This window comes from Ovis canadensis, chromosome 8 (assembly GCF_042477335.2).
Source record: "Ovis canadensis isolate MfBH-ARS-UI-01 breed Bighorn chromosome 8, ARS-UI_OviCan_v2, whole genome shotgun sequence".
Classification (NCBI taxonomy): Eukaryota; Metazoa; Chordata; class Mammalia; order Artiodactyla; family Bovidae; genus Ovis; species Ovis canadensis.
The window spans coordinates 65,398,949-65,426,801 of record NC_091252.1 but is presented as its reverse complement, the minus strand read 5'-3'; the positions used below and the strand labels follow the sequence as shown (position 1 = coordinate 65,426,801).

The 27,853-nt window shown below is 35.3% G+C and overlaps 1 protein-coding gene across 3 annotated transcripts in view; it reads right to left on the bottom strand.

Annotated features, from left to right (window-relative positions):
* The window catches only part of LAMA2 (laminin subunit alpha 2), a 681,429-nt gene that overhangs the window by 522,720 nt on the left and 130,856 nt on the right, over positions 1-27,853 (bottom strand). For all 3 annotated transcript variants that reach the window (XM_069598353.1, XM_069598354.1, XM_069598356.1), the window contains exon 2: positions 4,616-4,786. In XM_069598353.1, the coding sequence (XP_069454454.1) occupies positions 4,616-4,786 (171 nt within the window). The remainder of the gene's footprint in view (positions 1-4,615; positions 4,787-27,853) is intronic.

Here is a 27,853-nt window from a genome sequence, read left to right as displayed (position 1 = left end):
CAACAAAAGTTTAAAAAAATCATAATATTAAAATGAAAGAAAATTCTTCAACAGGTATTCATTTTATCTTCATTAAAAAATTGGAATTTTGTTCTCATTTTCTCATTTTGCCCTGGACCAGTAAAAATATTTTGGATGGGAACTGTCAACTCACAGAGCCACCAGAAGAACATTATAGTCATTAATATTCTAACCATTATTATGTATATGTGAAAAGTGAAAGTCACTTAGCTGTATCTGACTCTTTGCAACCCCAAGGACTGTAGCCCACCAGGCTCCTTTGTACACTGAATTCTCCAAGAAATACTGGAGCATATACATAGAATGAATTATGTATCTGTTCAAAATATGCAGGATTCTGAATCTTTACTGGGGATAAATTATATTTAATAAAAATTTTTAAAATGAAAACCAATCAGGCCTCAATGCAAAAGAAATCTGAGGGTAAAATAAAACCATGTTTCAAAAATTTATAAAAAAAACAGAATATTTATTAAATTTGCCATTTTCAGACTGTCAACATATTTTTTATATATCAATTTTATTAACATAGTCTGCTATAACTTCTTTAACTGAAAATAAAAGGTTTTTATCTTTGATTTACTTATGGTAATATGACTTTACAGAACAAGACAAAAATAATCTATTTATATTGGCAAATTATTTAATTCAAATGAACAGCTTGATGGACTTTGTTTTCTACCACATGTTATTATAATAGCAGTCCACTGAGATGAGAGAGCTTATCTCATTAATGAAAACCAAAATTGCTGAATAAATTTAATAATTTAGCACTAGTTAACTTATTCTGCTGAAGACAGGGAAAATGTTAGGTCTTTATAATAACAACAAATACCTGAAGATAACCAAATATCAACTAAATGCCCTTGGTGGTATGAGTGGGTGCTGAAATCGGCACAGTTAGTAATCAGAACCATAAATGAAATATTACTTGCATTGCTTCTGAAGAAAAATAAATATCACAGCATATGTTCCTTAAACATCCTCCAAAACCTTCTTTCCAGATTGTGGGTTTAACATGTGATAGAAAAATATGCACACAATCACATTTCCAAATCACACTTGTGGCTTGTAGGTAATTGTGAGAGGAGCTATCTAATTGGAAATTTTGAAATCTACCACCTCAGGTTAAATTGATATGAAAATTAGTCATGAAAAGGAAGACTGGGAGATGAGTCAACAATTAACCATAATCCCTATTGTGAAAGCTTAATCATAATTAATTTGCAAGTACTGATTAATTGTTGGCATATTTCCTTTATTTAAACAGAGATAGAAACTTACAACATTCTCATAGTTTCTCAAGTCAATCCAAAGGCTAACTGCAACTGAAAATTGGCAAGGGAATCGTTGATGAAGTGAAACTTTCAAACTGCTATTTTAATTGGAAAGCACAATCCATTAATAGCCAGAAGGTTCAAATTTCCCTTTCTTTGTGTGGTAATTAAGTACAGACCTTCCAGACTCATTCTAGCTGTTCAGTCACTTTGTGGAATTTTATCATCTGTTGCTCCAACTTTTACTAAACTATATCCATGTGGATTACTGCTAATTTTTTTTTTTTATTCTTGTGGTGTATTATTCTTTCTAAATTTCTGATTTCAAAACCATTATTTTGAAATGTAATGAAGCATTACACTTCATTCAAAATTAGTCACATGAAGTAGATTTAGGATGTGATAAGTTTTAAAACGGAGAAGGCAATGGCACCCCACTCCAGTACTCTTGCCTGGAAAATCCCATGGGTGGAGGAGCCTGGTGGGCTGCAGTCCATGGGGTCGCTAAAACTTCACTTTCACTTTTCACTTTCATGCATTGGAGAGGGAAATGGCAACCCACTCCAGTGTTCTTGCCTGGAGAATCTCAGGGACGGGGGAGCCTGGTGGGCTGCCGTCTATGAGGTCGCATAGAGTCGGACACGACTGAAGTGACTTAGTAGTAGTAGTAGTAAGTTTTAAAAACTTACCACAAGTAAATAAAATGGGAAATGGGAAATGTAACTCATATTTGTCTTGCTTTGCTAAAACAATTATTCACTCTTTGTCTTGCCAAAATATAGATGTCGTCCATTGAGAAACAAGAGACCCTGAATATGGAACTCTGAAGAGCAGAGTGACATTCACACAAGGACTTAACTTGGTGAATACATCTCACTCATTTTCCTAACAAAATGTCTACTCAATTATGGTCTACCTAAATCTTTGTACCTTCCTTTCATCTGTATCTGTATACACATTTCCTTCAGTTTCTCCTTTTCTGGAATGCCTTTCCCTCTAATTCAGGTTTTTAAACCCTTTCTGAGTCTGACAACCTTCTTGGAACTCTTTTGCTACCTCAGGTCCCACTGATGTTTTCTTTCTTCAAAATTCTATATCATTAATGACATGTACCCTAAGGTATAGACCTGAGTTTACTCCCCTGAATATTTGTTAAATTGCCCTTTATACCCAAATGCTGTTTATCCTAACATTCTACAGGAACTATAAATACTTATATATATATATATATATATATATATATACACACACACACACACATATATAACTATATATATGTATATACTTATATACATACATGTATAGATAGTCTTACATATATACCCATGCATGTATATATGCACACACACAAATACACATATATATGATTTTACAAACTTTAACTCTCTCTCTGCCTGACCCATCCTCAAAACACCCTCAACCACCCCTATAATCCCCTCCCAATCATTTCATGTCTCTGGGCTTTCTCACATTCAATGAAATCAAGGCCACCGATTCTTGCACCAAAGGCAATTTTCTAACATGAAGCTTCATCTTCTTCCCTAATGAACCTACAGTTCATAGTCCATCAATTCATTTATTTTCTAGCCTTTACCTCAATTTTCTTGTCCTGATGTCTCCCCTTACTCTGACCTCAGCTTTGGCCCATACTATTCTATATAAGAATATCAAATAGATAGGACGTGTTCTAATATTCCCCCTCCTATACCAATAACAATCTACATCTTAGAAAATAATGAGAGTCATTTAAAAGGTAAGAAAGGTTTCTGAAGCTTGGCATCTTTGGTTTCTTAACTGTTTTTTGAAAACATTCTGTGATATATAAGACCAGCAATTGTATTCACAAAAGTCCCAGTTCTTCAAACATAACAATATTAAAGTTTTCAGCATCTCTAAACTGTATAATAGAGACAGGACTATGCAATCTTCCCTTTAACCAGCTCCAAGAAAGAATGCAGGGTACCTCCCAGCTTTCTTTCAAGTTAAAAAATATAAATTCTGAGAAAAAGCTTTTTCACTTTATAAGCATCTCAACTTTAAACCAAAAGAGAGGAAAAACTAATTTTTTAAATAATATAATTGTGAAACTGTATCTCTACTGTAATTCGCCTCACTGATAGTAAGTATTCACTGCATTAATATCTCCAATATTTGATGATTTCTCAATGTATGTCTACAAATCAACTCCCATGTCTAGAATTATCTCACACCATTTTCCCCTTATCCATATAAATTCTTTACTTAGTGAACCTAATTTCTTATAGTTCTCTGAATATATCATGATGTTTCCTATCTTCAAATTTCTGTATGCTTTTATATACATATACATTAATTTTCCCATTTTCATCTTACTAACCCTTATTTTCTAAGCATATGGGTCATTTTTCCCCCAGGAATCCCTAGGTGTTCCCTTAGCACTCAATTTACTTTTTTGTCTCCCCATTTCTGTTCCTAAGTCTTTAAGTCAAGGGCTATGTATGATTCAACACTCTGCTTCAGAACAATGCATTACCAGGAGCCTGTCTTCAAATGCTTGCTGAATAAATGCATGAATGAGTCTGAGATATGAGTGTGGTTTCTAGAGGCCAACCAAGAGAGCTTTGTATGACACTTCTCCTTAAAACACTATTCCTGTGGTATTTAAGCATACAGACTTGTTCCAGCCCTCTGACACTTTAATTTGCAACCATTTCTAACTACTTGTAGTTCTCCCAGCAAGTATGTTTTCTATCTTATTCTGAGCCCCTCCTCCTGGTGTTCCTTCTCTTCCCTCTGTCACCTCTTAATATTCTCAGCTCATATTTGCCCTTGGATCTCAGTTCAGATGCCCTTCTGGCAAGCCTCCAGCTATACCAGGACTGAATCCGTGACTCTTCTCCTTCTCTCTGAAGCCCCTATGCTGATTCTTTCCTTGATGCCTACCACACTCTACAGCAATAATCTGCTTCTTGCCACTTCTTCAGCTGAGCCAGAGACCACATCTTACTCCTGCTATTCCTAGTACAGTACCTGGACATAGTGACTACTAACCTACTAAAGCCTTTATTAATAACCACACCCTCAGACACTTTTCTGCAGGCAGTAAAGTCAATGACTGCCACAGGTCTTCAGCTAGAAAACTCTCCACAAGCACCATAAACACTACACGTAGGGAATTCTAATGTTTGTCAAGAGACAGAGAAGGGCTGTAAAGCTCACAGTGGAAGAAAAGATCTAGAAATTGAGAAGACAAGCCCTTTGACTTTAATGCACTTTGGTCTCAACATTCTCAGTTATATCTTCCACCCAATTCCATACAAGTTATCCTAAATACATACGGTATGGATTGCTGCTGTTTTGATTGCAGATCCGACATTGAGGGTTCCTCACCGGCTGCCCAGGGACATGTTCTACCAATTTGCAATACATTTCGGGTCCTTTCTCTCCACATGTTGCATTTGTGGTGATGAGGGCATTGGAAGCAAGATTCAGGACAGCAGGGAATAAACCTGAAAAAGATGAACAAATGAAGGTGTGTGGGATGATTTTATTGTATTTTAAAATGAAATTAAGATAGGATGCTTTCCAAAGCATTAAATGAAAATAGAATAATCAGTGATAATTAAATATCTGACTTAATTAAGTAGACTACATAAATAGCATGTGTTATCAAACTAGCATTTTTTTTCTGGGTCTTAAATATGAATTCTAAAACTATCTTCTTAATTTTTAACCTTTACTACTTAATTAGAAAGTCCTGTCTCTAAAACACACTTTTAAAAAGTCTCCTCATGTTATTGGCACAAGTCTTACTGAAATTTCCATCCTGCATTTCAGCTGTTTTGTGAAATTTGTCAGGTTACAATTTTTAAAATAATTAGCTCATCCCAGAACATACTCTGTCTACCTTTATACACTAAGTTCTCTATGCTAGTAAATAACATGTGATTAAATAAACAAGGTTTCTCTTCTGTCTTTCATCACTACTTTACGTCTGTTGAGTTTGCTTTAGTAGCTCAGTCGTGTCTGACTCATTTGCGATTGCATGGACTGTAGCCTGCCAAGCTTCTCTGTCCATGGGATTCCCTAGGCAAGAATACTAGAGAGGCTTGCCATTTACTACTCCAGTTTTGCATCTAGCTGTACAATTATTATTTTATAAAATATATGTTGAGCACACACTACACCAGATCCCATAAAAGATTTGAGAATGAAAATACCATTAAGATGGGCTTACTGTGGGAAGTGATCCTGAACTGTATCTTGGCGAAAAAATAGAAATGTATTTGGTATAGAAAATGAAGGGGAAAACAACCAAACATGCCAGGCAGAGGGAATATTATATGAGTATGGACTTTATTCTGAAAGCTTATGCGGATGCTGAGTGACTGACAGAGGACTGAGTTTGTAACTATTCTAATCTATTAGATTATGTGATCATACATAGATATAGATACACATATAAGTTATGACAAACCTAGGTAGCATATTAAAAAGCAGAGACATTACTTTGCCAACAGAGATCTGTATAGTCAAAGCTATGGTTCTTCCAGAAGTCATGTGTATGGATGTGATAGCTGGACCATAAAGAAGGCTGCGTACCAAAGAACTGATGCTTTCAAACTGTGGTGCTGGAGGAGACTCTTGAGAGTAACGTGGACAGTAAGGAGATCAAACCAGTCAAGCCTAAAGGAAATCAAACTGGAATATTCATTGGAGGGACTTATGCTGAGACTGAAGCTCCAATACTTTGGCCACCTGATGCAGAGAACTGAGTCATTAGAAAAGACCCTGATGCTGGAAAAGATTGAAGGCAGGAAGAGAAGGGGAAGACAGATAACAAGATGGTTGGATGGCATCACCAACTCAATGCACATGCGTTTGAGCAAAGTCCAGGAGATACTGAAGAACAGGGAAGTCTGGTGTGTTGCAGTCCATATGGGGTTGCAAAGAGTTGACATGCCCGAGCAACTGAACAGCAAGCTTCTACAAACAAAACAATGTTATTTACATACAATTCATCTCAGGCAGGAGCCAATACCTCTAAAATTGCCCCAGGATACTGTCAGTTTTATTTTGTGATATTTGTCTCCCTCACTTCTGACTAGTCCTGACCTTGACCTCGACTTTGGATTCTATTTTGAAGGTATGGGTGAGACTCTCCATGCCCTGCTTTGGTGCACCCCTGTGGGACTAATGCTGAAGCTGAAACTCTAATACCTTGGCCACCTGATGCGAAGAACTGACTCATTTGAAAAGACCCTAATGCTGGGAAAGACTGAAGGCAGGAGGTGAAGGGGAAGACAGACGATGAGATGGCTGGATGACATCACTGACTCAATGGACATGAGTTTGAGTAAACTCTGGGAGTTGGTGATGGACAGGGAGGCCTGGCGTGCTGCAGTCCATCGGGTCAAAGAGTCAGACACGACTGAGTGACTGAACTGAACTGTGGGGCTTAATTGGAGTTGGTTAGGCCTGGAGTTTTTCAGATCTGAGGAATCATGGGAGGAAGCCAAAAGGAGATGACTGGTGAAAATTATTTTTCTATGTATTGTTATGTTCCAAAATATAGAACTGAATTATATACTAAATTTCTCACATATTAAATATATAAATGTGAGCAAAATTACATGGTTATGAAAGGATTATGGGTATAGAGGTAACATTGATTAAGAAGCTATTTCATATTCATTAAATAATATGATTTAATCCCCACTGACCCCATGTGTACTTTTATTAGTCCCACTTTATAAGTGAAGAAAATGCAGCACAAAGAAGACAAACAATATGTACCAAGTTATGAATTAGCAAGACCAATAACTAAGATTTGAACTTAGCTCTTTAACTCAGAAGGCTAATTCTCATTGGGACTTAAAGAAGAGCCAAAACCTGGTTCTTAGCAGAGCTTATCAATTTATATACTTCTTAAAAGAAATAACTTATCCAGCCTCCACCCCTTTGTTGTTTCATAGAGTTTTCCAATCATAAACTAAAGACGTCAATAAAATTTACATTTACTATCTTTCAGTTCTTTCCATTGATTTGTTTCTTTTACACTTATTGATCATGTGCTTGAAATTAACCTCTTCATAATTTACTTGCCTTGCTTTGTGGTCAAGGAACAGTTGGCCTTTTGAAATTTTATTAGCTACTTTGTTGTTTATTTTTAAAAATTGGTAAAGTGTACTGGTCAAGGAACGTCCCCAATTAGTTGCTAATGATCAATTTGAAGAGTCAGTCAATATCTGAGCTTTTATTGAATCTTCAGCAGGTTGTATTATAGAATGCAGCCCACTGCATTATAAGTTAAATCTGTTAGACTGTACCTATTTATTTCCACTCAAAAGCAGCAGAATAATATTTATTGCTATATGCAATACGGGTTACTTAAAGATTATATAAACATTTGAAGTGTAAATGAACTACAAGTGGATGGTGAACCTTTATAGAGTATTGACTTACAACCTCAATTCAAATTGAGGTCATATAATGTTAATGACATAAAAGCCAGTCATCATTACCCACATAATTATGACTGACATTTTTCTTCTGAATAGTATCTAGACTAAATAAATTTAGATGGATTTGTAGCTTTAAAAACCAAGTTTAAACAGAAAACAAATAATATTTATTTTCACTATACTGTATATTTCATTAGAGATTAGAATATGTACACTAGAGAATAAAAAACATACTCTGTTCTGGAATATATACATTTAGTAAATAATCTAGAAAAAGGCGAAGTTTATGTAATGTGAAAAATAGAAATTCTGCTATCATATGGTAAACAGAAATGTGCCAAATTTTCACTGTTTTTATTTGAATGTTTTTAGACTATATTTGCTTGCTCAAACATTATGCTATATTCATGGAATTTTGTATGATCTTGATGATCTGACTTAAAATCCCACATTTTGGTTTCAAATGGCAGAGACATCTTTAAAACCTGCACATGGAGATTCTACTTTATTAATGTGGAGTTGTTGTGTCACTCACTGTCGGACTCTTTTGCAGCCCCTCAGACAGTGGCCTGCCAGGCTCCTCTGTCCATGGGATTTTCCAGGCAAGAATTCTGGAGTGGGTTTCCATATCCTTCTCCAGGGGATCTTCCAGACCCACCCAGGGATGAAACCTGCATCTCCTGCATTACAGGCGGATTCTTTACTGCTAAGCTACCAGGAAAGCCCAAGCGTGGAGTAGCTACTATTAAACTGTTCACAGATAACAGCTATGAATTCTAAACAAAATACGTGTTTTAAAATTTCATACGTGAAGACACTGAAGAGCAACGCAAAATAGATAAGTAAACCAGGAGGGATGTATATGCTTAGAAGGAAGATAATGGATGTCTCAGACTGCACATGCAAGGTGACTAAAACTCAAACCCACATTTCACTGTCTTTTTTAACTTTACTGTCTTGAAGAACCCGAAACAGAACTAAGGACAATTTCAGCTGCTATAAAGTGAAGAAGAAATACTAGAAAAAAGAAAGCCACAAGAACCTCAAAATATGCGTATAAAATTCTTCCCAAGTCTCTTATCAATACCAGATATACATATATGCCTTAGGCAGGCTCCAAGTTCACTGGTTGGGAATAAATGAACAAATGATTAGAACAAGTGATCATAGTTGCTGCATTCCATAGGCATGCCAAAAGTTTGGAATTGGAGTCCAGATAAGTAACTAATATAACACAAAACTAAAAGACTGATGACTATTCTTCAAAAGAATATAACAGAATCCCAAGTTTTCTACCATGGACTGTTTATAACATTCAGAATGCAACTGTATAAACGAGATATTAGATAGACATGCAATGAACAAAATGCCACCCATACTTAGAAGAAAAGCAGTGAATGGAAAACAGCACTGATATCAACCAGATGTTGAAATTAGTATACAAACAATTTTAATCAGCTTTCATAACTACGATCACAGACATACACACACAAATGCTTATAATAAAAAATAAAAGTCACTAGACACTACAAAAATACCAAATATACATTCTAAAACTAAAAAATGCATTATCTAGAATAAAAAATCATTACATGAGATCAGCAAAAGAGTCAGAATCAAATAACTAAACTTGAATATAATTTAACAGATTTTTCCCAAGTTGTTTAAACATACATTAGTGTTAAGAAAAATTGTAATGTTGCATATGTGCACGCTCAGTTGTGCAGTTGTATTACACTCTTTGCGACCCTATGGGAGGTACAATGTAAGACATGACAATTAGAGCAAAGCAATGGTGGGTGGAGGGATCACAATAAATGGACACACAAATCAGTAAGGCTCTTATGCTTTACATTAAGCAGTACAGTATTTAAATGGCTGACAGTACCAAATGTTTAAATGTTTTGGGGTTCAACTGGAATTCCACTCCATTGTTGTTAGGAGTGTAAATTAGTACAACCACTTTAGAAAACAGGCCTTTTTAAGTAAATCTAAACCTAGATCTTCCTCATGACCCCCAAATCCCACTCCTAAGAAAATACTCAGGAGAAATAATGGTATATGACCATGAAAAGCCCTACACAAGAATGTCCATGAAAGCTTTCATTATAATAGCCAAATATAGAAACAGCTCAGGTTTCCATCCATGGGAGAATTCATACAGAAACTGTGGTATACAATGGAATATTATTCAGCATTAAAAAGGATCAAACTATTGATATATGCCACAAGATGAATCCCAAAAGCATTATTCCAAGTAAAAGACAAAACAGTTTACAAAACAGTTCATATGTTGTTATTCATTTATGTGATCTTTTAGAACAGGCAAACATATTGTGAAAATAAAACAGAATTTTTTAAATGGCTGACTTTAAGAGGAGAGGGAAAAGGCATAAAACAAATCTCTGGGCTTATGATAATATTCTTAAGTTTATATTATACATATATATATATTTTTTAAAACAGCATTAAAACTGATGAATGAATGTTGTACTCACTTATGCATTTACTGGGTGTAAGTTCTACCATAAAAACATAAACCAATATTAAACTTAATTTATGATATTCATGATGAAGTGCTTGGCACAAAGTGTGCAACAGATCAAAATATAAAGATGGATACTTACATATGAATGGACAAAAGTATGATAAAGCATATACAGAGAGATACTAATTTTAGAATCTAGAGGCTAAGTATATGGGTATTGTATGATTCTTACAACTTTTCTACATGGGAAAAATTTTTCTTAAAATTTGTCAATATATAAAAATATTATATATACACATATATAAGTATATACCTGTGAATAACCATATATACACATATACATATATATATATACATTTCTATATATATGATTTATGTCATTATTTGGGTTTTATAAGTTAGCAATACCAGTAACAATAAAATTTCAATTTGACACTTCTCAAATCAAATGTGGAAAATCTGGTTAGACAGTATAAAGGGAAATAGTCTTTTCAGTTTTGCTCAGAATCAGAAAAACTGAACGAAAGAAAGCACTGAATTAGCCAAACAGTAGAATGTCTCTCCAAGACACTTACTGACTGGCAATTAGCAGGTTAATTTATTTTCCTTATACAGCTTTCCAGTCCTTCCACCTTTTATTTCATAAAAATGAAGAACTTTGACTTAGCACCATATTTAATATGTACGTGTTGTCTTTTGAAGAACTACAAGTGAGTCAGAGAGAAATGCATTAAACATATCAGTAAGTGACCTATTGTGTGGCACGACTTACTCATTCCTTAGGATTTAGGCAATGTTTCTTTAGGTGATGATCTAGAATGCTGTTATTCAGTAGGCAAAAGAAGTCTATTTCAAATGTGAATTTTACAAATGAGGAAAATAATTCCCAGAAACTAAGTCGCACAGCTGGTTTTCAAACACAATTATTGCAAACCCAAATAAGTTAGAACTAATTTCAGCATTAAAGATCCACCCTGTCTCATTCCCCTTCCTGATCTAAATGAAAATCCTTTTCTCCTGTGTCATTCCTGAGATTTGCATCATCTAGTTCTCTTTTTCTCTTCTATATGCATACCACAAGCCAACTTCCATCACAATTTTACAAGTCCATATTCTATTTCAAATTTTCCATTTTAAGAAAGCACTCCTTCAACCTTCTTATTGTAATTGAAGTCTTGATTTCCTCTGACAAGCACACTTCCATAGATCTCCCTGGTGGATCCCTAAAATCACTGGGAAAGGAAAAACAGCCTCCTTCTGACTTCTAAACACTACTTATAAATTGGTTCCTCTCACTGTCACTCATAACTTTTTAAAAAGTCAAATCATCCAACTTTTCCAAGTGCTCATCCCTGTTAACTGACTTCATGAAGACCATCAACAAAAACACTGATAACTGATTCATGATAATCTTTGTCCTCCAAATCTGTCATTCTTACTAAATAAGTGAACATAAAATAATAAAATGTTTCTGCATAGAAATCAGAAAATATTAATATGGTAAAGGATAAATATGCCTTACAGCTAATTTAATTCTAAGATTTCTGCTTCCAATGAATTATTTTGTCTGCAACTTAATGTTATCTATCGATCCTTACTCTCAGATAACCATATATTAATACTACCTCACCATACATCCAATGCAACATCACTCACACTAGTCTTCCTTCATGCTCCACTTCCATTCATCTACCAAACTGCTGGGGAATTTATGTTCCTAAAATTAAGTTTGCTCACATCATTTTCTTGTATAAACCTCTGTGAGTTGCTGGTTACCTAAGAAGATAAGCAGCCAAATTTTTTGATAATCTGAATGATAGCGGTAGGCCACTATCTACCGCTCTAGGAAACTCAACTGTTTCCATCTTCTTTAATATCTTCCTACATGTCCAGAGTACTGACATCTTACTGTTTACAGATACATCAGATGTTTTAAAAATTCTTTGTCATGACATTATGTTGTCCATCCTACATAGAATGTTTTCCTTTTTTGCATACATGGTCATCTGCTCATCTTGCATCAGTTCAGTTCAGTCGCTCAGTCATGTCTCTTTGCGACTCCATGAATCGCAGCACACCAGGCCTCCCTGTTCATCACCAACTCCCGGAGTTCACTCAGACTCACGTCCATCGAGTCAGTGATGTCATCCAGCCATCTCATCCTCTGTTGTCCCCTTCTCCTCCTGCCCCCAATCCCTCCCAGCATCAGAGTCTTTTCCAGTGAGTCAACTCTTCACATGAGGTGGCCAAAGTACTGGAGTTTCAGCTTTAGCATCATTCCCTCCAAAGAAATCCCAAGGCTGATCTCCTTCAGAACGGACTAGTTGGATCTTCTTGCAGTCCAAGGGACTCTCAAGAGTCTTCTCCAACACCACAGTTCAAAAGCATCTTGTATGACCCTGCTCAAATATCCACTTTTCTGTGAAAGTGTTTCCTGACTTTCCAACACAGAATTTGTTATTTCCTTCCTGGTGTCTACATATTACTTAGTTTATATTTTATTATAACCCTTATCACACTGAAACTTTTAATATCTTTTATAGTGGATCTCTAGTCTATAACATTATTGAGTACAGGGATAGCACTAGTAGCACATAATAGCACTCAAATTTAAATTTATTGAATGAGAATAAATTCATGTGCTTGTACACTTGTACAATCTTTCTGGAGAGAAATCTGGCAAATAAAACTAATAAACTAATCAGATCCTTGATTTAGTAAAAATATAAAACTCTGTTTTAAATAATTCAAGAAACCCAAGCTACTTAAAAAATGCAGTAGATCTCTATCACTGCTTATTTGTCCAATACCCAGCCTCCATTTCTGTTCTTAGCTAACAGGCATTGTATTCAGTACAAAAGGTATGAAGCACCCTACATTTACCAAGATATGGAAGTCAAGGATCTTTCTTTTCCCCTTCCTCTAGCAGTTTGGGCAGATTGAGCACGTGATTTTGGCCTTGGGCTCCAACTCTGGAGCACCTGACACATAGAGTTGGGGAGAAAAGGAAAATAAGATCATAATAGTGCAAGAGAAAATAGAACCAGCACGAGTAGGAAAGGAAGTGATGACAGGAATGTCTACAAAGGGACCCTGACTAGACTTTTCAAGCAGTGAAAAGTAGGAATCACACTGAGGTTCATCATCTCCTAAGCCTGGTTTTCAAATCCTTCCAGCAATTGTGCCAGTTCTATGATAGATACGAAATACATTTCTGCTTAAGTTAAACAGTTTTAGTGATTTCGGTGGCTTGTAATCATGAAGTCAGAGGGATATAAATTTCATATATTAGAGATAAAATTGCCAACATCTGCAGGATGATCAAAAAAGCAAGAGGGTTCCAGAAAAACATCTATTTCTGTTTTACTGACTATGCCAAAGCCTTTGACTGTGTGGATCACAATAAACTGTGGAAAATTCTGAAAGAGATGGGAATGCCAGACCACCTGACCTGCCTCTTGAGAAACCTACTTGCAGGTCAGGAAGCAACAGGTAGAACTGGACATGGAACAACAGACTGGTTCCAAATAGGAAAAGGAGTACGTCAAGGCTGTATATTGTCACCCTGCTTATGTAACTTCTATGCAGAGTACATCATGAGAAACACTGGACTGGAAGAAACACAAGCTGGAATCAAGATTGCCGGGAGAAATATCAATAACCTCAGATATGCAGATGACACCATCCTTATGGGCAGAGAGTGAAGAGGAACTAAAAAGCCTCTTGATGAAAGTGAAAGTGGAGAGTAAAAAAGTTGGCTTAAAGCTCAACACTCAGAAAATGAAGATCATGGCATCTGGTCCCATCACTTCATGGGAAATAGATGGGGAAACAGTAGAAACAATGTCAGACTTTATTTTTTGGGGCTCCAAAATCACTGTAGATGGTGATTGCAGCCATGAAATTAAAAGATGCTTAAACCTTGGAAGGAAGGTTATGACCAACCTCGATAGCATATTCAAAAGCAGAGACATTTGCCAAGCAGGACTTTGCCAACAAAGGTCCATCTAGTCAAGGCTATGGTTTTTCCAGTGGTCATGTATGGATGTGAGAGTTGGACTGTGAAGAAACTGAGTGCCGAAGAATTGACGCTTTTAAACTGTGGTGTTGGAGAAAACTCTTGAGAGTCCCAAGGACTGTAAGGAGATCCAACTAGTCCATTCTAAAGGAGATCAGTCTTGGATGTTCTTTGGAAGGAATGATGCTAAAGCTGAAACTCCAATACTTTGGGCCACCTCATGTGAAGAGTTGACTCATTGGAAAAGACTCTGATGCTGGGAGGGATTGGGGGCAAGAGGAGAAGGGGATGACAGAGGATGAGATGGTGGGATGGCATCACCGACTAGGTGGATGTGAGTTTGAGTGAACTCCGGGAGTTGGTGATAGACAGGGAGGCCTGGCGTGCTGCGATTCATGGGGTCGCAAAGAGTCAGACATGACTGAGCGACTGAACTGAACTGAACTGATGTCTCCACACACACACACACACACACACACACACATACAGTGAAGATAGGAAAATTGAGAAAATAACTTTATTAAAAGTAACAGTATGAATAAATATATATACATAAATATAGTTACTTCATCTAAACATCTTTAGGATAAAGTGTGAAACAATAGTAGTGAAAACAATCAACTTTTACACAAAGACCCAAGGCTGATTAATGATCATCTCCAAAAGTGGCCACAGCATCACTTTAAATGTTTCCTGGTGAAAGTTTCCTTCCAGGTTGTTTTGTTTCCAACATGCTCTTTATTTTGATTACCTTTGTGTGAAGTTTGGTAAACCAGCATTTTAAAATGACAGTGATCTAATTCATATCTTAAAATCTTCCTAATGTAGTTTGGCTAAAAGAATTCCTAAACACATTTTCTAGTTTTCATCAGTCTAAACTAAATGAATATTGTCGAGTAGCTGTCTTCACTGCCTGTGCCTAGCATATTACAATATTTTTCTAATTAACATTCAGAGATATTGATAAACATATTTATATATTGTATTTTAATTTCAAATGTTTCTTGTCAACATCTACAGTTCAGCTCACAACAGCCATCATTAATGTAATTGATTAAAGAGTACCTAAGGTTTCCTATGGGAAAGTCATCCAATCAATGAATTCTCTCCAATATATTCAATTTATAAATAACTTTTTAAAAATCATCACATTTTTTACAACAACACAGTACACATTTCTCTTTCTCTCTCCTCCTCTGTCATCCTAGTCTTGGTTCACAAATTTCTCTTGCTTGCTTATGCTAAGCGTCTCTCTCCTTTCAAAAGAATAAGAGAAAACTTCTGTTTGAATGTTTCTAACTTTTCATTTCAGTCTCTAGGTCTGTGGAGCATTTTTTAAAAATTTCATGCAGGCAAACAGAGATGTTTGCAAGTAATTCAGCATTTGAAAGACAAAAGAGAACCTGCCAATTTAAAATGTTCTAAGACTTGTCAAGGAAAAAAGGAAGATACTTGACAGAAATCCTGAGCTATGTGGGTGTGTAGGATCAGATTTGTATAAAACAAAAATGGGACAAAACAAAATGTTGCTGAAGAGAATGGTTTCCAGCTGTGCACCGCAGGAAGCAACTTAATGCTCTTGATCCATGATGCAGATGAAGAGTTTTATAGAACTAGAAAATCAGTCCAATTTGAATTAATAGCCATCTAGACAAAACAATGTTTGTAAGCTGGAGGAAAAAAGAATGTTAAATCCAGTTGTTCAGAATAAAAAAAAAAAAGAAGAAAAGAAGGGCATTTATTCTAGTCCTACCCAGCCTTTCAAATGTATCTTATACTGTTGCTTAGTTCTCCACTTTTCAGCTTGGTTCTCCAAAAATAAATGGATATTCTTGGGGGCTTAAGGGTTGGTTTAGTCTCTTTTCTACTTTTTTAATCAAAAAAGTACATTTTCTACTTAGCTCATGTTAAAAATTGTTTACTTTGTTCATTCTAAGCAAATTGAGATGAACATTTAAGTATTTTGAATATCACAGGAAACAAAATAAACCAGATGCAAATGCACATACTCCAATGGGTCTTTAGCAAGTTTTGCTTTTAGAATATCAACTCTGTGTACAGATAAAATAAGGACTTGCTAAAATAAGGACTCCACGAGCCATAGTGAACTCAAGTGCCATCTTAGCCTTTTAACCAAGCGCTATAGGATTTTATTGAATTTCAGACAAAGGATAATCATTGATCTTATTAAGGTAGGAATACATCATCAATTTTCAATAATCTAAAAAATATACATAAGAAAATAACTGCCACTATGACATGGATTTCTGTTAAGTACACTAACAGATAAATCAGGGAGGACATGACATTTCTACCACCTTGACTCAAAGTATGGCATTTGTACTCAAAGTTTCTCAAACGCCTCCAAATAAAATCTCTAACTACTGAATACACAGTAAATTGAAGTTGACCACATTGCATCTGATCAATAAAGACTTCTTGAAATGGACATATTCATTCAGTCAGTTCAGTTGCGCAGTCATGTCCGACTCTTTACGACCCCATGTACTGCAGCATGCCAGGCCTCCCTGTCCATCACCAACTCCCTGAGTTTACCCAAACGCATGTCCAGTGAGTCAGTGATGCCATCCCATCTCATCCTCTGTCGTCCCCTTCTTCTCCTGCCTTTACTCTTTCCCAGCATCAGGGTCTTTTCCAATGAGTCCATTCTTCACATCAGGTGACCAAATATTGGATTTCCAGCTTTAGCATCAGTCTTTCCAATGAACACCCAGGACTGATCTCCTTTAGGATGGACTGGTTGGGTCTCCTTGCTATCCAAGGGGCTCTCAAGAGTCTTCTCCAGCACCATAGCTCAAAAGCATCAATTCTTCGGTGCTCAGCTTTCTTTATAGTCCAACTCTCACATCCATACATGACCGCTGGAAAAACCATAGCTTTGACTAGATGATCTTTGTTCAGCAAAATATCATCTATAGGCCTAGATTGAATAGATTCTTTATCTAACTTTAAATTTATATCCCCAAAATACAGGTCCTCACTATTGGCATTTCAATTATTTTTTGAGGACCTAGTGGACACTGCCCTGGTCACAGAATTCCTTGTCCTTTTAATCTGCATAGAAATCTCACCCATTATCCATTTAAAATTAGTATCCACAAACTGCTTTAATTTTTTTTTTTTTTATGTTCCACTTGTAGAAAAATCTGGAATCATCCTAGAGGTTTTCAAAATCACATGATAAAAATAATTATTACAGCTAGGGCATTTATTTAGTATATACTAACATAAGGGTACCCAAAATAGCCACTGAGGAGGTGGCAGCTGGGGAGAAATAGACTGTTTCCCTGCTTCCTCCAACCTCACTTCATCAATATCATCAGAGCATATGTTCATTATCTCCTCTCTTCTCTCCTGCCTGGCTTCCAAAACCAAGCCTATAAACTAGATGTCTCTTTGGCAGGCCTGTCTGCAAATTCAAAATGAGAAGTAAAAATGGTAAAGGAGAGGAAATGCAAAAAACACTTTTAAGTCATTGAAAATTAAATTTAGAGCCTTAAATTGGCAATTGCCCCTAAACAGAAGTGTTTATAATATAGAAAACAAATTTAAAAACCTCTGTGTCTGCTGTTGACAATCCAAAGTATAAAAGTATAACAAATATCTAAATTAACTGCTATGCAAATAGCATGAGCTTGTATTTATGTCCCTCAAACAAAAATATCAGAAGGGACTCATGTAAGGTTTGATGCACATAATTACAGTAGGAAAGATGCAGTCCCCCATGGGTCCAGCTCTTTAAGAACTGCTGCACAATTTCTTATTTCTAATGATGAAACAGTTTTTTAAAAAAATTGTTCTACACTGGGCTTCCTTTGGCTTAGAAGATCTAGCCAAAAGAAAAAGTCATATTCATTTACTTTGCTCTTTTTTCATTTGTTTTTATCAGTAAATATTAGAATTCCTCAGGGCTTGATCTTAAATCCTGTTCTTACTTCATTCTCATCCTCAAATAATCTCCAAATCATCCCCAGTAATCTCATCTACTTCTAAGATATTTACATACCATGTGCATAGTCAATAATACCGAAGTTATATCACCAGGCCAGATAAGTTTTAAAGTTCCAGGTTTAATTTTCCAAATACCATTTTGACACCTCCACTTAGACGTCTCTCACTAGCATCTCAAACTTAATTCACCCAAAGAAGAGCTTGTGATTTCCAGGGTCCAAGCACCACAACCATTCCCCTAATAGCATCCTGAGTTAGCTATTCCTGAGTTCTCACTAGCTCAACACATTTTATTTCACTCATTCAGTGTCTCATACAGGAAGCTAGGAGTCATTGCTGATGCATTCCATCACCAAACACCATTCTAACTCCAAAATTAATCTCAGATCCACATGTTTCTCCCTAGTGTCAATACCAAGCCACAGGCATTTGTAACATCTGGACTTTTGCAATAGTTTCTTAAATGGCTTCTTAAATAGCTCTTCATTACCCTTCGCCTTTCTTCAATCCATTTCAATGAGATGGATTTTCCTACAATGGAAATCTGATCAAGTCACTCCTCTTAAATTCATGGGAATACCATGGCATTTAGGTTGAAATTTTAAATTATCCTATTTTATATAATATTCTTTCATCATATTCAAAGAATATTGCCTTCAGTCGGCTTCTAAAACAAGGGTCTGCTTTTTCTTTCCTCAGGATTTTGCCTAGAAATCCCTGTGCCTTAATTTTCCTCCACTCTTCATACCTTCCTACCTTTCACAAATCTTTCTTCCTTATACCTTAAAGTTTCTGATATCTTTCCTAACAGTTTTTAAATAACTCCCCATTATAATTCCTAATTATGCCATGTTTTCCCCATGTGTAATTTTACATAATGATTATTTACCCAAGGTCTATCTCCCTTGCTGGAACTGAAGTTCCATGATGGAAGAAACAAGTTCCTTTGTTTACTTTGTGCCACTATATTCTCTGAGCCCAGCCATGGCAGGACACACAAAGGTGCTAAAAATATTCTAGAAGGAGACTCATCTTAGAACTTAGGGTATAATCACATTCTGAAGAAGTGGAGAACTTCCTTTGGTCAAAATGCATAAGAATAAAACATGGAAAAAGCAAAACACAACAAAAACAACATACAAAAAATGCATACCTCTCTTTTAATGTTTTAATGACTTCAAAAGATAAACAATGTTAGCATCCAGGGCTAAAACCATTATTTTCATAACATTCGTTAACTATCTTCATAAATCCATGTCCCTAAGTTCTGGGTAGGTTCTTATTTTCTGTCTTGGAAAATAAACAAACTATATTTAGTGTTTTGTGTGAGACACTGTGAATTCTGTCTGGGATTCAATTGGTTTGGTTGATAAATCAGAAGTTAGATTTATTGAATGATGTATTTCCCAATATCCCAGTCCACGTCCATCCTCCTCCAAAAGTCTCCCTACAAAAATAAACCCTTTACAAGAATATAAATGTTCTAATAAGTACAAAGTTATGCTCTTTGCTGGAACTTTATCCTGTCTCCTCCCTTCCAAATTGTACAGGCTCTTAGCCTGATCCATAGGGTGAAGATTTAGAATGAGAGTTGCATGAAAAAAACACTTCACAGCTGACTCAAGCATCTAATTCAGTTTTATGCTTTAAAAGCAAATTCTATGCAGTTTCAGTATATCTATGGAAATACTTGTTTTATAGACAATTTTTTTTCAAAGTGAGATTTGACAGTGTTTATAGCAAAACACTTTGTTCTCCAGCAGCTGTTTGAACACACACATAAATATGCAAGAAAACTCACAAATATTCTGTTTGCTCTTGTAAATACTTGAAGTGAAAAAAATCAGCATTTTATAGTCATTTAGCACAGTGTTGCTAATAATACTTTTCATTTACCAAGCACATATAAACTCAGATATAATGAGGTTTTTTTCAATTTTGCTTTTGCCTTTTTACCAGCATTCTTTGACCACTAAACTCTAAGTTCCTTGAGGGCCGAGATCATAATTCACAAAACTTTCTATTCTCAGAGACAACTGGTGAAAATGACATCAAACAAATGCTCAGTTAAGATTCAGATATTAATGAATCTCATTAATGAATGACATTTGTGAATTGATTTCATCATATCAGTTCTAATTTCTTTTTTAAAATTTTGAAGTATATTTGTTCTAGTTTGATCTAAAACAAAAACAAAACTAAGAACCATGAACTTTGTTGCATAGTATGTACTGTTAATGTCTGTCTGAGTAATGCAATTCATTGATCATAATAAAAGCGTAGCACTGCAATGGACATTGGGGTACATGGGTCTCTTTCAATTATGGTTTTCTCAGGGTATATGTCCAGTAGCAGATTGTTGAGTAATATGGTAGTTCTATTTCTAGGTTTTGAAGAAATCTCCATACTGTTCTCCATAGTGGCTATATCAATTTACATTCCCACAAACAACAAAAATAAATAATTTTTTTTAAAGTGTAGCACTGAATTTCACAAAATATTTTATCTCTTAACTCTCACAACAAAACTATAAAATAGATAGCATAGGTATTATTTGCTTGAATATACAGATAAAATAATAGAACATCAGTAATGATAGACCATTTCCTAAATATAGAACTTGTATTTTTCAAATCCAATCCCGATTTCTCTTTGACTACATGTAACATATTCATTGAATTTCTCCAACTGTCCAGGCACTCAACGAGGCAGCTAATTTAAGAATGAACTACAAGGCAGCCCTCTCACCTTCACAGAGCTTCAGACTAGTACAAGAGAATTATATAATAGAATTTTTGTATAAGTTATATTAGAAAAATTTTCACCTTGGAAACAATCAATGAAGGACTGGAGAAGGGGGTGACAACAGGTAGGAAGGAGAGAATTTCAGAGATATTCAAGATAAGTCTGGCCAGAGGTCAAGAGGTCAAGCCTAGAGAGTGTTTCAAGGTAAAAGTGGATACAAGCCCAGAGAATCCAGAGTCAGTTAACCTTCACCTTAGACAAGTGGCAAGGACTTGAAATCTGAGTTTGGCGATGAAGCTATCAAAGCTACGGCTCTTAAGAGAAGCCCATCTGATTCTGAGTCAGCTACTTTCAAAGGGAAAAACTGTATTTTTTTGCTCAAGAGGGAGCCTTTGCAATGGGTAAAGGCAAAAAAGCTCTACAGTTAGTTGCTCTAGAAATCTGAGGAAAAAGTAACCATCCCATTCCTAAAAATCCACTTACCTTTTCAAAATTTGAAAATTTCTGAAAAGCTACTGTTTAAATATGATCCAAAATAGCTTAGTCTTGCAGGTTATAAACATTTTCAAAACTTGCCTTTGGTCTTGTGGGGGCTTTTCCTCAGTTTTTCTCACAATTATGTGGAAGCATGCCTTTTTTCTTCAGTTATTAGTAGACATTAAGACATCATCCTCACCAACTTTATGTTCTTTAATAACTTCACTTCAGTCACCTTTAAATGTTTTAATTTTCTTTAGAGTCTGCCCCTGCCCCCAAATAAATACCATTATATGTATTTCAAAGATCTTGGAAAAGTGTTTTATTGCCACTAGAATCCATGAGTTTGGGTCACAGAGAAGAGAGGAATAGGATTCTGTATGATTTGCAGCAGTTACTGGTTATCCACGTTGAAACTTACTCAGTTCTCAATCTTATTTGGCAGTCAAGTGACCGAGAGATGTTAATGGAGTCTAGGATATACACTACTGGCCGTGAGCAAGAATATCGCTATCACCATCCAGGGATGATGCATCTTTGGCTCATCATTCTTACTATAAGTATGATATCCCAAATGAGACATTCTTGCTTGAAAGATATTACAGAAGTTGTCTGTGTAACTGTTATCTAATTAAATATTCCTAATCAGTCTTGCTTTTCAAGAGTATCATTCTACTAAAGTTCCATCCACTTCTGAATTTTTATATGCCACCACACATGATGCACTCTTATTTATACTCTCTAGTATTTTAATTGCATGGTAGTTAGAGCTCTTCATTGCTGATGTATAATGAGCTCTCACATCACTATGGTATCACAAGCTATTTTTTTCTCCACACTTGCACACACAGTAATTTCTCCCTCATCTTATTTTAGTGTCATGAGATTTTTGCTTCTAAAGTAAATCGCTCTTCAGTTTTATATAAGAAACGTATGATTTCTATCTGCCAATTTCTCTAACTTCTCTCCTTGTATCTTTAATATTTTTAACCTATTTTTGCACTATTAATAATATACATCATCTAAAACCATATCTAGATAATATGTCTTGAATCATTTTAGAAGTGATACATACATATATGTATATGTATGTATATGTATCACGGGATTCAGTCATGTCAAGACAGCCAAGGGTTGGTCATTTTTGGTTATTTTTTCTTGTTCATACTGAATCTCATCATTGCCACCAGACTGGCTTATGGGCAGGAGTTATTGGTCAGAGTAAAATATTTCAAACGGTAATTATTTTACTTAAAATATTAATGATAAAGAGTTAGCAATACAAAGAGATTAAATGCAGACACATAAAAAAGATTAAACTTAAAGCTTCAATATTTATTAAAAACTCAAGAAGGTTAAGTTATTGAATGAAATGTTTTCAGTATATAGATTTATTCACTCACAAAACTGTAAACATTAACTGGTCCTAAACATGTAGAAACAAGAGATTTAAAAACACTTTCAGAATACTATATATTTGCTTGGCTATAACAAACATGCCCGGTAAAATGTTATTCTTTAGAGATGTATACTTTATCAATCTTGTGAGGAATGAAGTAGGCTTGTAAATCATGTTCATGAAACTGATAGATGGATTTAGGGATTTAAGATTTCTAGACATTTATAATAATAGTTGCTTACTGCCTCCATCCTTCTGAACTAAACTGAAAACTTGTTTAATAACATAAGTGCTTAATGTAATGCAGGACCCAAGAAAATATTCAAAAAAACAGTCGATAAATAAATCAAGTAATGTATGAATTCAACCTAAAAGGCTGGTTTCCAATGTGAATTAGATAAATTTACATCTGAGAGATTAAGTTTACAATTTAATTTTAACTGTGTATATGTATTCACATTGTTTTAGAGTGATCTAAGACAAAGTCTTCTTTTTCTTTAAATCATCAGGTCTTATACTTATTTTTCAAAATATAAGCAAAATTTACATTATCCTCCATCTGCACTGATACAACCTAAATCCAATTTTTGTTAAAAGCAGAGACTATAATAATGTGTCAGATTCCTGTGCATTATTGTTAAAATAACCTTCACAGAAGTTCACTTTATTCAAGTTCTTGCTCAACTTCGGATCCTCTAATAACTCTCACTTGACTCTTAAGATTAAATAAATTGTTTCATCTAGGTGTCAAGTATTCCATGCTGCTGCTGCTGCTGCTGCTGCTAAGTTGCTTCAGTCGTGTCTGACTCTGTGCGACCCCATAGATGGCAGCCCACCAGGCTCCGCTGTCCCTGGGATTCTCCAGGCAAGAACACTGGAGTGGGTTGCCATTTCCTTCTCCAATGCAGGAAAGTGAAAAGTGAAAGTGAAGTCGTTCAGTTATGTCCAACGCCTAGCAACCCCATGGACTGCAGGCTTCCAGGCTCCTCCGTCCATGGATTTTCCAGGCAAGAGTACTGGAGTGGGGTGCTATTGCCATAATCTTACCCTAATCCACTTTCTCTACCTAAATTTTTCTAAAATTTTCTATTATTCTCAATGAAAATTTCATGCTTAAGTAATTTCTGTATCTTACTCTGAAAACACTATCTCATTACCTACTTGCCTAGATTGTATTAATTTCCCTACATGACTTATTTCCCATGGGTCTAAATTTAACATTTCCTTCAAAATCTTGATTGAAACAATATATCCATCCTTTCTCAATCTTTTGGAATTAAAAAAGAAACAATTAATCTTTACCATACAATTTATGATTTTAAATAAATGTTCTTTATTTTATACTTTTTACAAAAATATACTTATAAAATTAGACAAAAAATTTTACATAATTGTTTTAAATCACCAGAATGTCTAGCCTAGGTACAGTGCTCAAAAGTTCTTATTAAATTCTCTCTCATTCACCTACAGTATACAAACATACTTATCACACACATACATGGGTATGAGTGTGCAGGCATATATCTCCACATATTAAAACCTGTAAGTTACTGGGTAAGAGTTTCTACAAATAAACTGGTTATTACATATGGTTTCTAACATGTTCATTCATTCATTCACTCAGCAAATATTTATGGAGGTCTTGTATACAAGACAAGGTTGGCCATGGCCTAAATCATTGTGGAATTATTCATTTGTAAAACTTACTGTCTCTCTAAAGCCTTACTCCAGAGAAGGCAATGGCATCCTACTCCAGTACTCTTGCCTGGAAAATCCCATGGACGGAGGAGCCTGGTGGGCTATAGTCCATGCGGTCGCTAAGAGTCGGACATGACTGAGAGACTTCCCTTTCACTTTTCACTTTCATGCATTGGAGAAGGAAATGGCAACCCACTCCAGTGTTCTTGCCTGGAGAATCCCAGGGACAGGGGAGCCTGGTGGGCTGCCGTCTATGGGGTCGCACAGAGTCGGACATGACTGAAACGACTTAGCTGCAGCAGCAGCAGTAGAGCCTTACTCACAATTAAAACAAACTCAATCAATAAGAAGATAAGTGCTTTGTTAAAGAGCTTGTTTATTTTTCACAGCTATTTATGACATTCTCCTTAATATAAGGGTTCAGTTCAATTGCTCAGTTGTGTCCGACTCTTTGCAACCTCATGAACTGCAGCACGCCCAGGCCTCCCTGTCCATCACCAACTCCCAGAGTTCACTCAGATTCAAGTCCATCGAGTCAGTGATGCCATCCAGCCATCTCATCCTCTGTCATCCCGTCTCTTCCTGCCCCCAATCCCTCCCAGCATCAAAGTCTTTTCCAATAAGTCAACAAAAGATATATATTGTCTTACAATTAAAATAAACTCAATCAATACGAGGTTAAGTGCTCTGTTAAAGAGCTTGTTTATTTTTCACAGCTATTTATGACATTCTTCTTAATATAAGGGTTAGTGCCAGGCAAAAGATATATATTGCTTTTATTTTTTAATATTGAATACTAGTTTTATGTTGTCTTATAATGAAAACTACCTGGAATTTTCCACTTCTAAATGTTCAATTTTAGCTATGGCTGAATAGAGAAAGTAGGGCCTGAGCAGATGGCTGTCAAAACACCAGTGGCTACATACCATGGGTGAGAACTTGCGCACAAAAATATGCAACTTGGTACACTGTAGACGTTTTCCATGTAAATGCCAAGGGACATCTGGCTTGAAAACTGCAAAATCAATTTGATGCTATTCTATATTTGCTCTGTCTTCCACGAATATTAAATTATATCAGCATCTGCCAGAATCACTGACAGGAAAGGCTGTGTCCCCAGAACCATTTCAAGTCCTAGTGCTTTACTTTCCAATATCAGAAAACAGCTGGAAGCTGAAACCTGTCTCACATGAAGCATATCACTTACATGAATGGAGTCACTTGGGAAACAGAATTTTTACATCTGAAAGAATTACTACATACCTATTCACAAAATACATATATACTAATTGCTTCTAAACAGCTTTATTTTTGGATTTCTTTTAAATTTGTCAACACTGTACTCATTTTTGCTGTTCGATTCAATTTTAGTGCACATTTATGCAGCTGTCTTAATGCAAATTTTGCCACTGGACATACTTGCATTATCAAGTTGCAAATAGCCCAGTTAAAAGTTATATAACTTAGCAGAGAAATCAATATTCTACAAACTCAGTTGCTATAGTGTGAATGTATTTGTCATAGGTACATTTTATATCTAGTCAAAATACTTATTTCCTTCTGCATGATAGAAAGATAATCGATACCATGGTTTTAATTTCCCACAACCTTCCATTCTATTCCAAATTTTATTAAATAAAAATCACAAATACATCTTAGATAAGACAGTCTAGAAAGAAAGAAAGTGAAGAGCATTTTGCTGATGAGATAAATTAATATTCAAACTAAAACATAAGTTTGAATTGATGGCTAAATTTGACACACACGAATAATATATAGACAGTTGGTAAACTTTGACACGTGACTGTGTGTGCAGGTATGTGTATAGTAAATATATCTATGACTGAATCTGCACTCCCCTTTAAGAGTAGCAAGACTGGAAAATGATTCTGAGATTAAAAAGAGCAAGTACTTTGTTCCACTAAAAAGAAATCACTGTAAAGTTTCTTGTGACTCCATACACGTTTCAAATGTAATTTTGTTAAATGAGCAAAAGCTGCCACAGGTACACTGCACCCTCTCTCACATTCTAACATCACTGCTGCTCAGTGGCTATGAAATTTCCCATTTCCCATTTAAAATACATGAATTTGCACATCATTTTGAAAGAAGCAAAAATGGTTTCCTTGATTTAAATTTTTTCAATTTAAATTTTAATTCTGATATGGTTCATCTCTTTACTCCATGGACCCTTCTCCTTAAGTATGATTTCTCCTTGACCTACTAACAAAGCTACTGATGAAAAGAGTAACCGTGGCTATATTAAAGCTAAATGTGATATTTCTACCTTTATAAAAGAACAATAACTATTGTCAGACCACTATTTTTTTTAAAAAAACTTTAATAAAACAAAATTCATGATTTAAGCATTTAAGTTTTTAAATGGTAGCATTGTCTGACTACATATTCTTTTAAATGTAAAGAAAATGTATATGAATATTTGCACATTTCTCAGAAATTTACTTGCTAAAGATGACAAGCTACGGGGTGGGGTGGGGGGGAGTGCGGTGTTCCTAATTGGCACCAGAAAGTCTAATATGCAAAAATATTAGAAATATATACATTTCATCTAATTTTTTACATTTTATAATACCTCAATTCTCTTTTCCCAATGATTCAAACTAATAGATCCAGTCAGATATGAACATACTACATGTAATTTTTGTCACTGCAAAATATTTACACTGTGATGCCCAAAATATTTAGTACTAAATTAATTTTTAAATTTTCTGAAGTTAAAAGGAATTATTTCTTGTGGCACTTAACCTTTTATTTTGACTGACTTTAAGCACACTTCTGCCTAATCAGGAAATGGAAAGATATTTGGACATACCACTAACATCATGATATAATGTCAATTTAGTTACATAAATATTTATCTATACAATAATTGGATTGAACCCCTTCCTTGGGCATACTATTCTAGAAATTAGAAAATAATCATACTTCCTAATTTTTTTCACATGATTTCATTTATATACTTTCTATATAATAAATACTTGAGTAGATTCAGCATTGAATTATATTTAAGTTCTATATTAAATAATGAATAACCCTACTTTTAACACAGTCAACTTTCACAGATGCAAGGAAGAGATAAAGAACTTCTCCCAGATTCTTGCTAAAACAGCTACTGAATGATGTTTCCAATTTCAGTGACTAGCTCTTATCTATGCCTCACTACTTACATGTTCATTATCAACTAGGTTTGGAGCAGTGAGACTGTATTTATTCACTGTCTCTGTGTGTGTGTATGCTCAGTCACTCAGTTGTGTCTGACTCTTTTGACCCCATGCACTGTAGCCCACCAGGCTC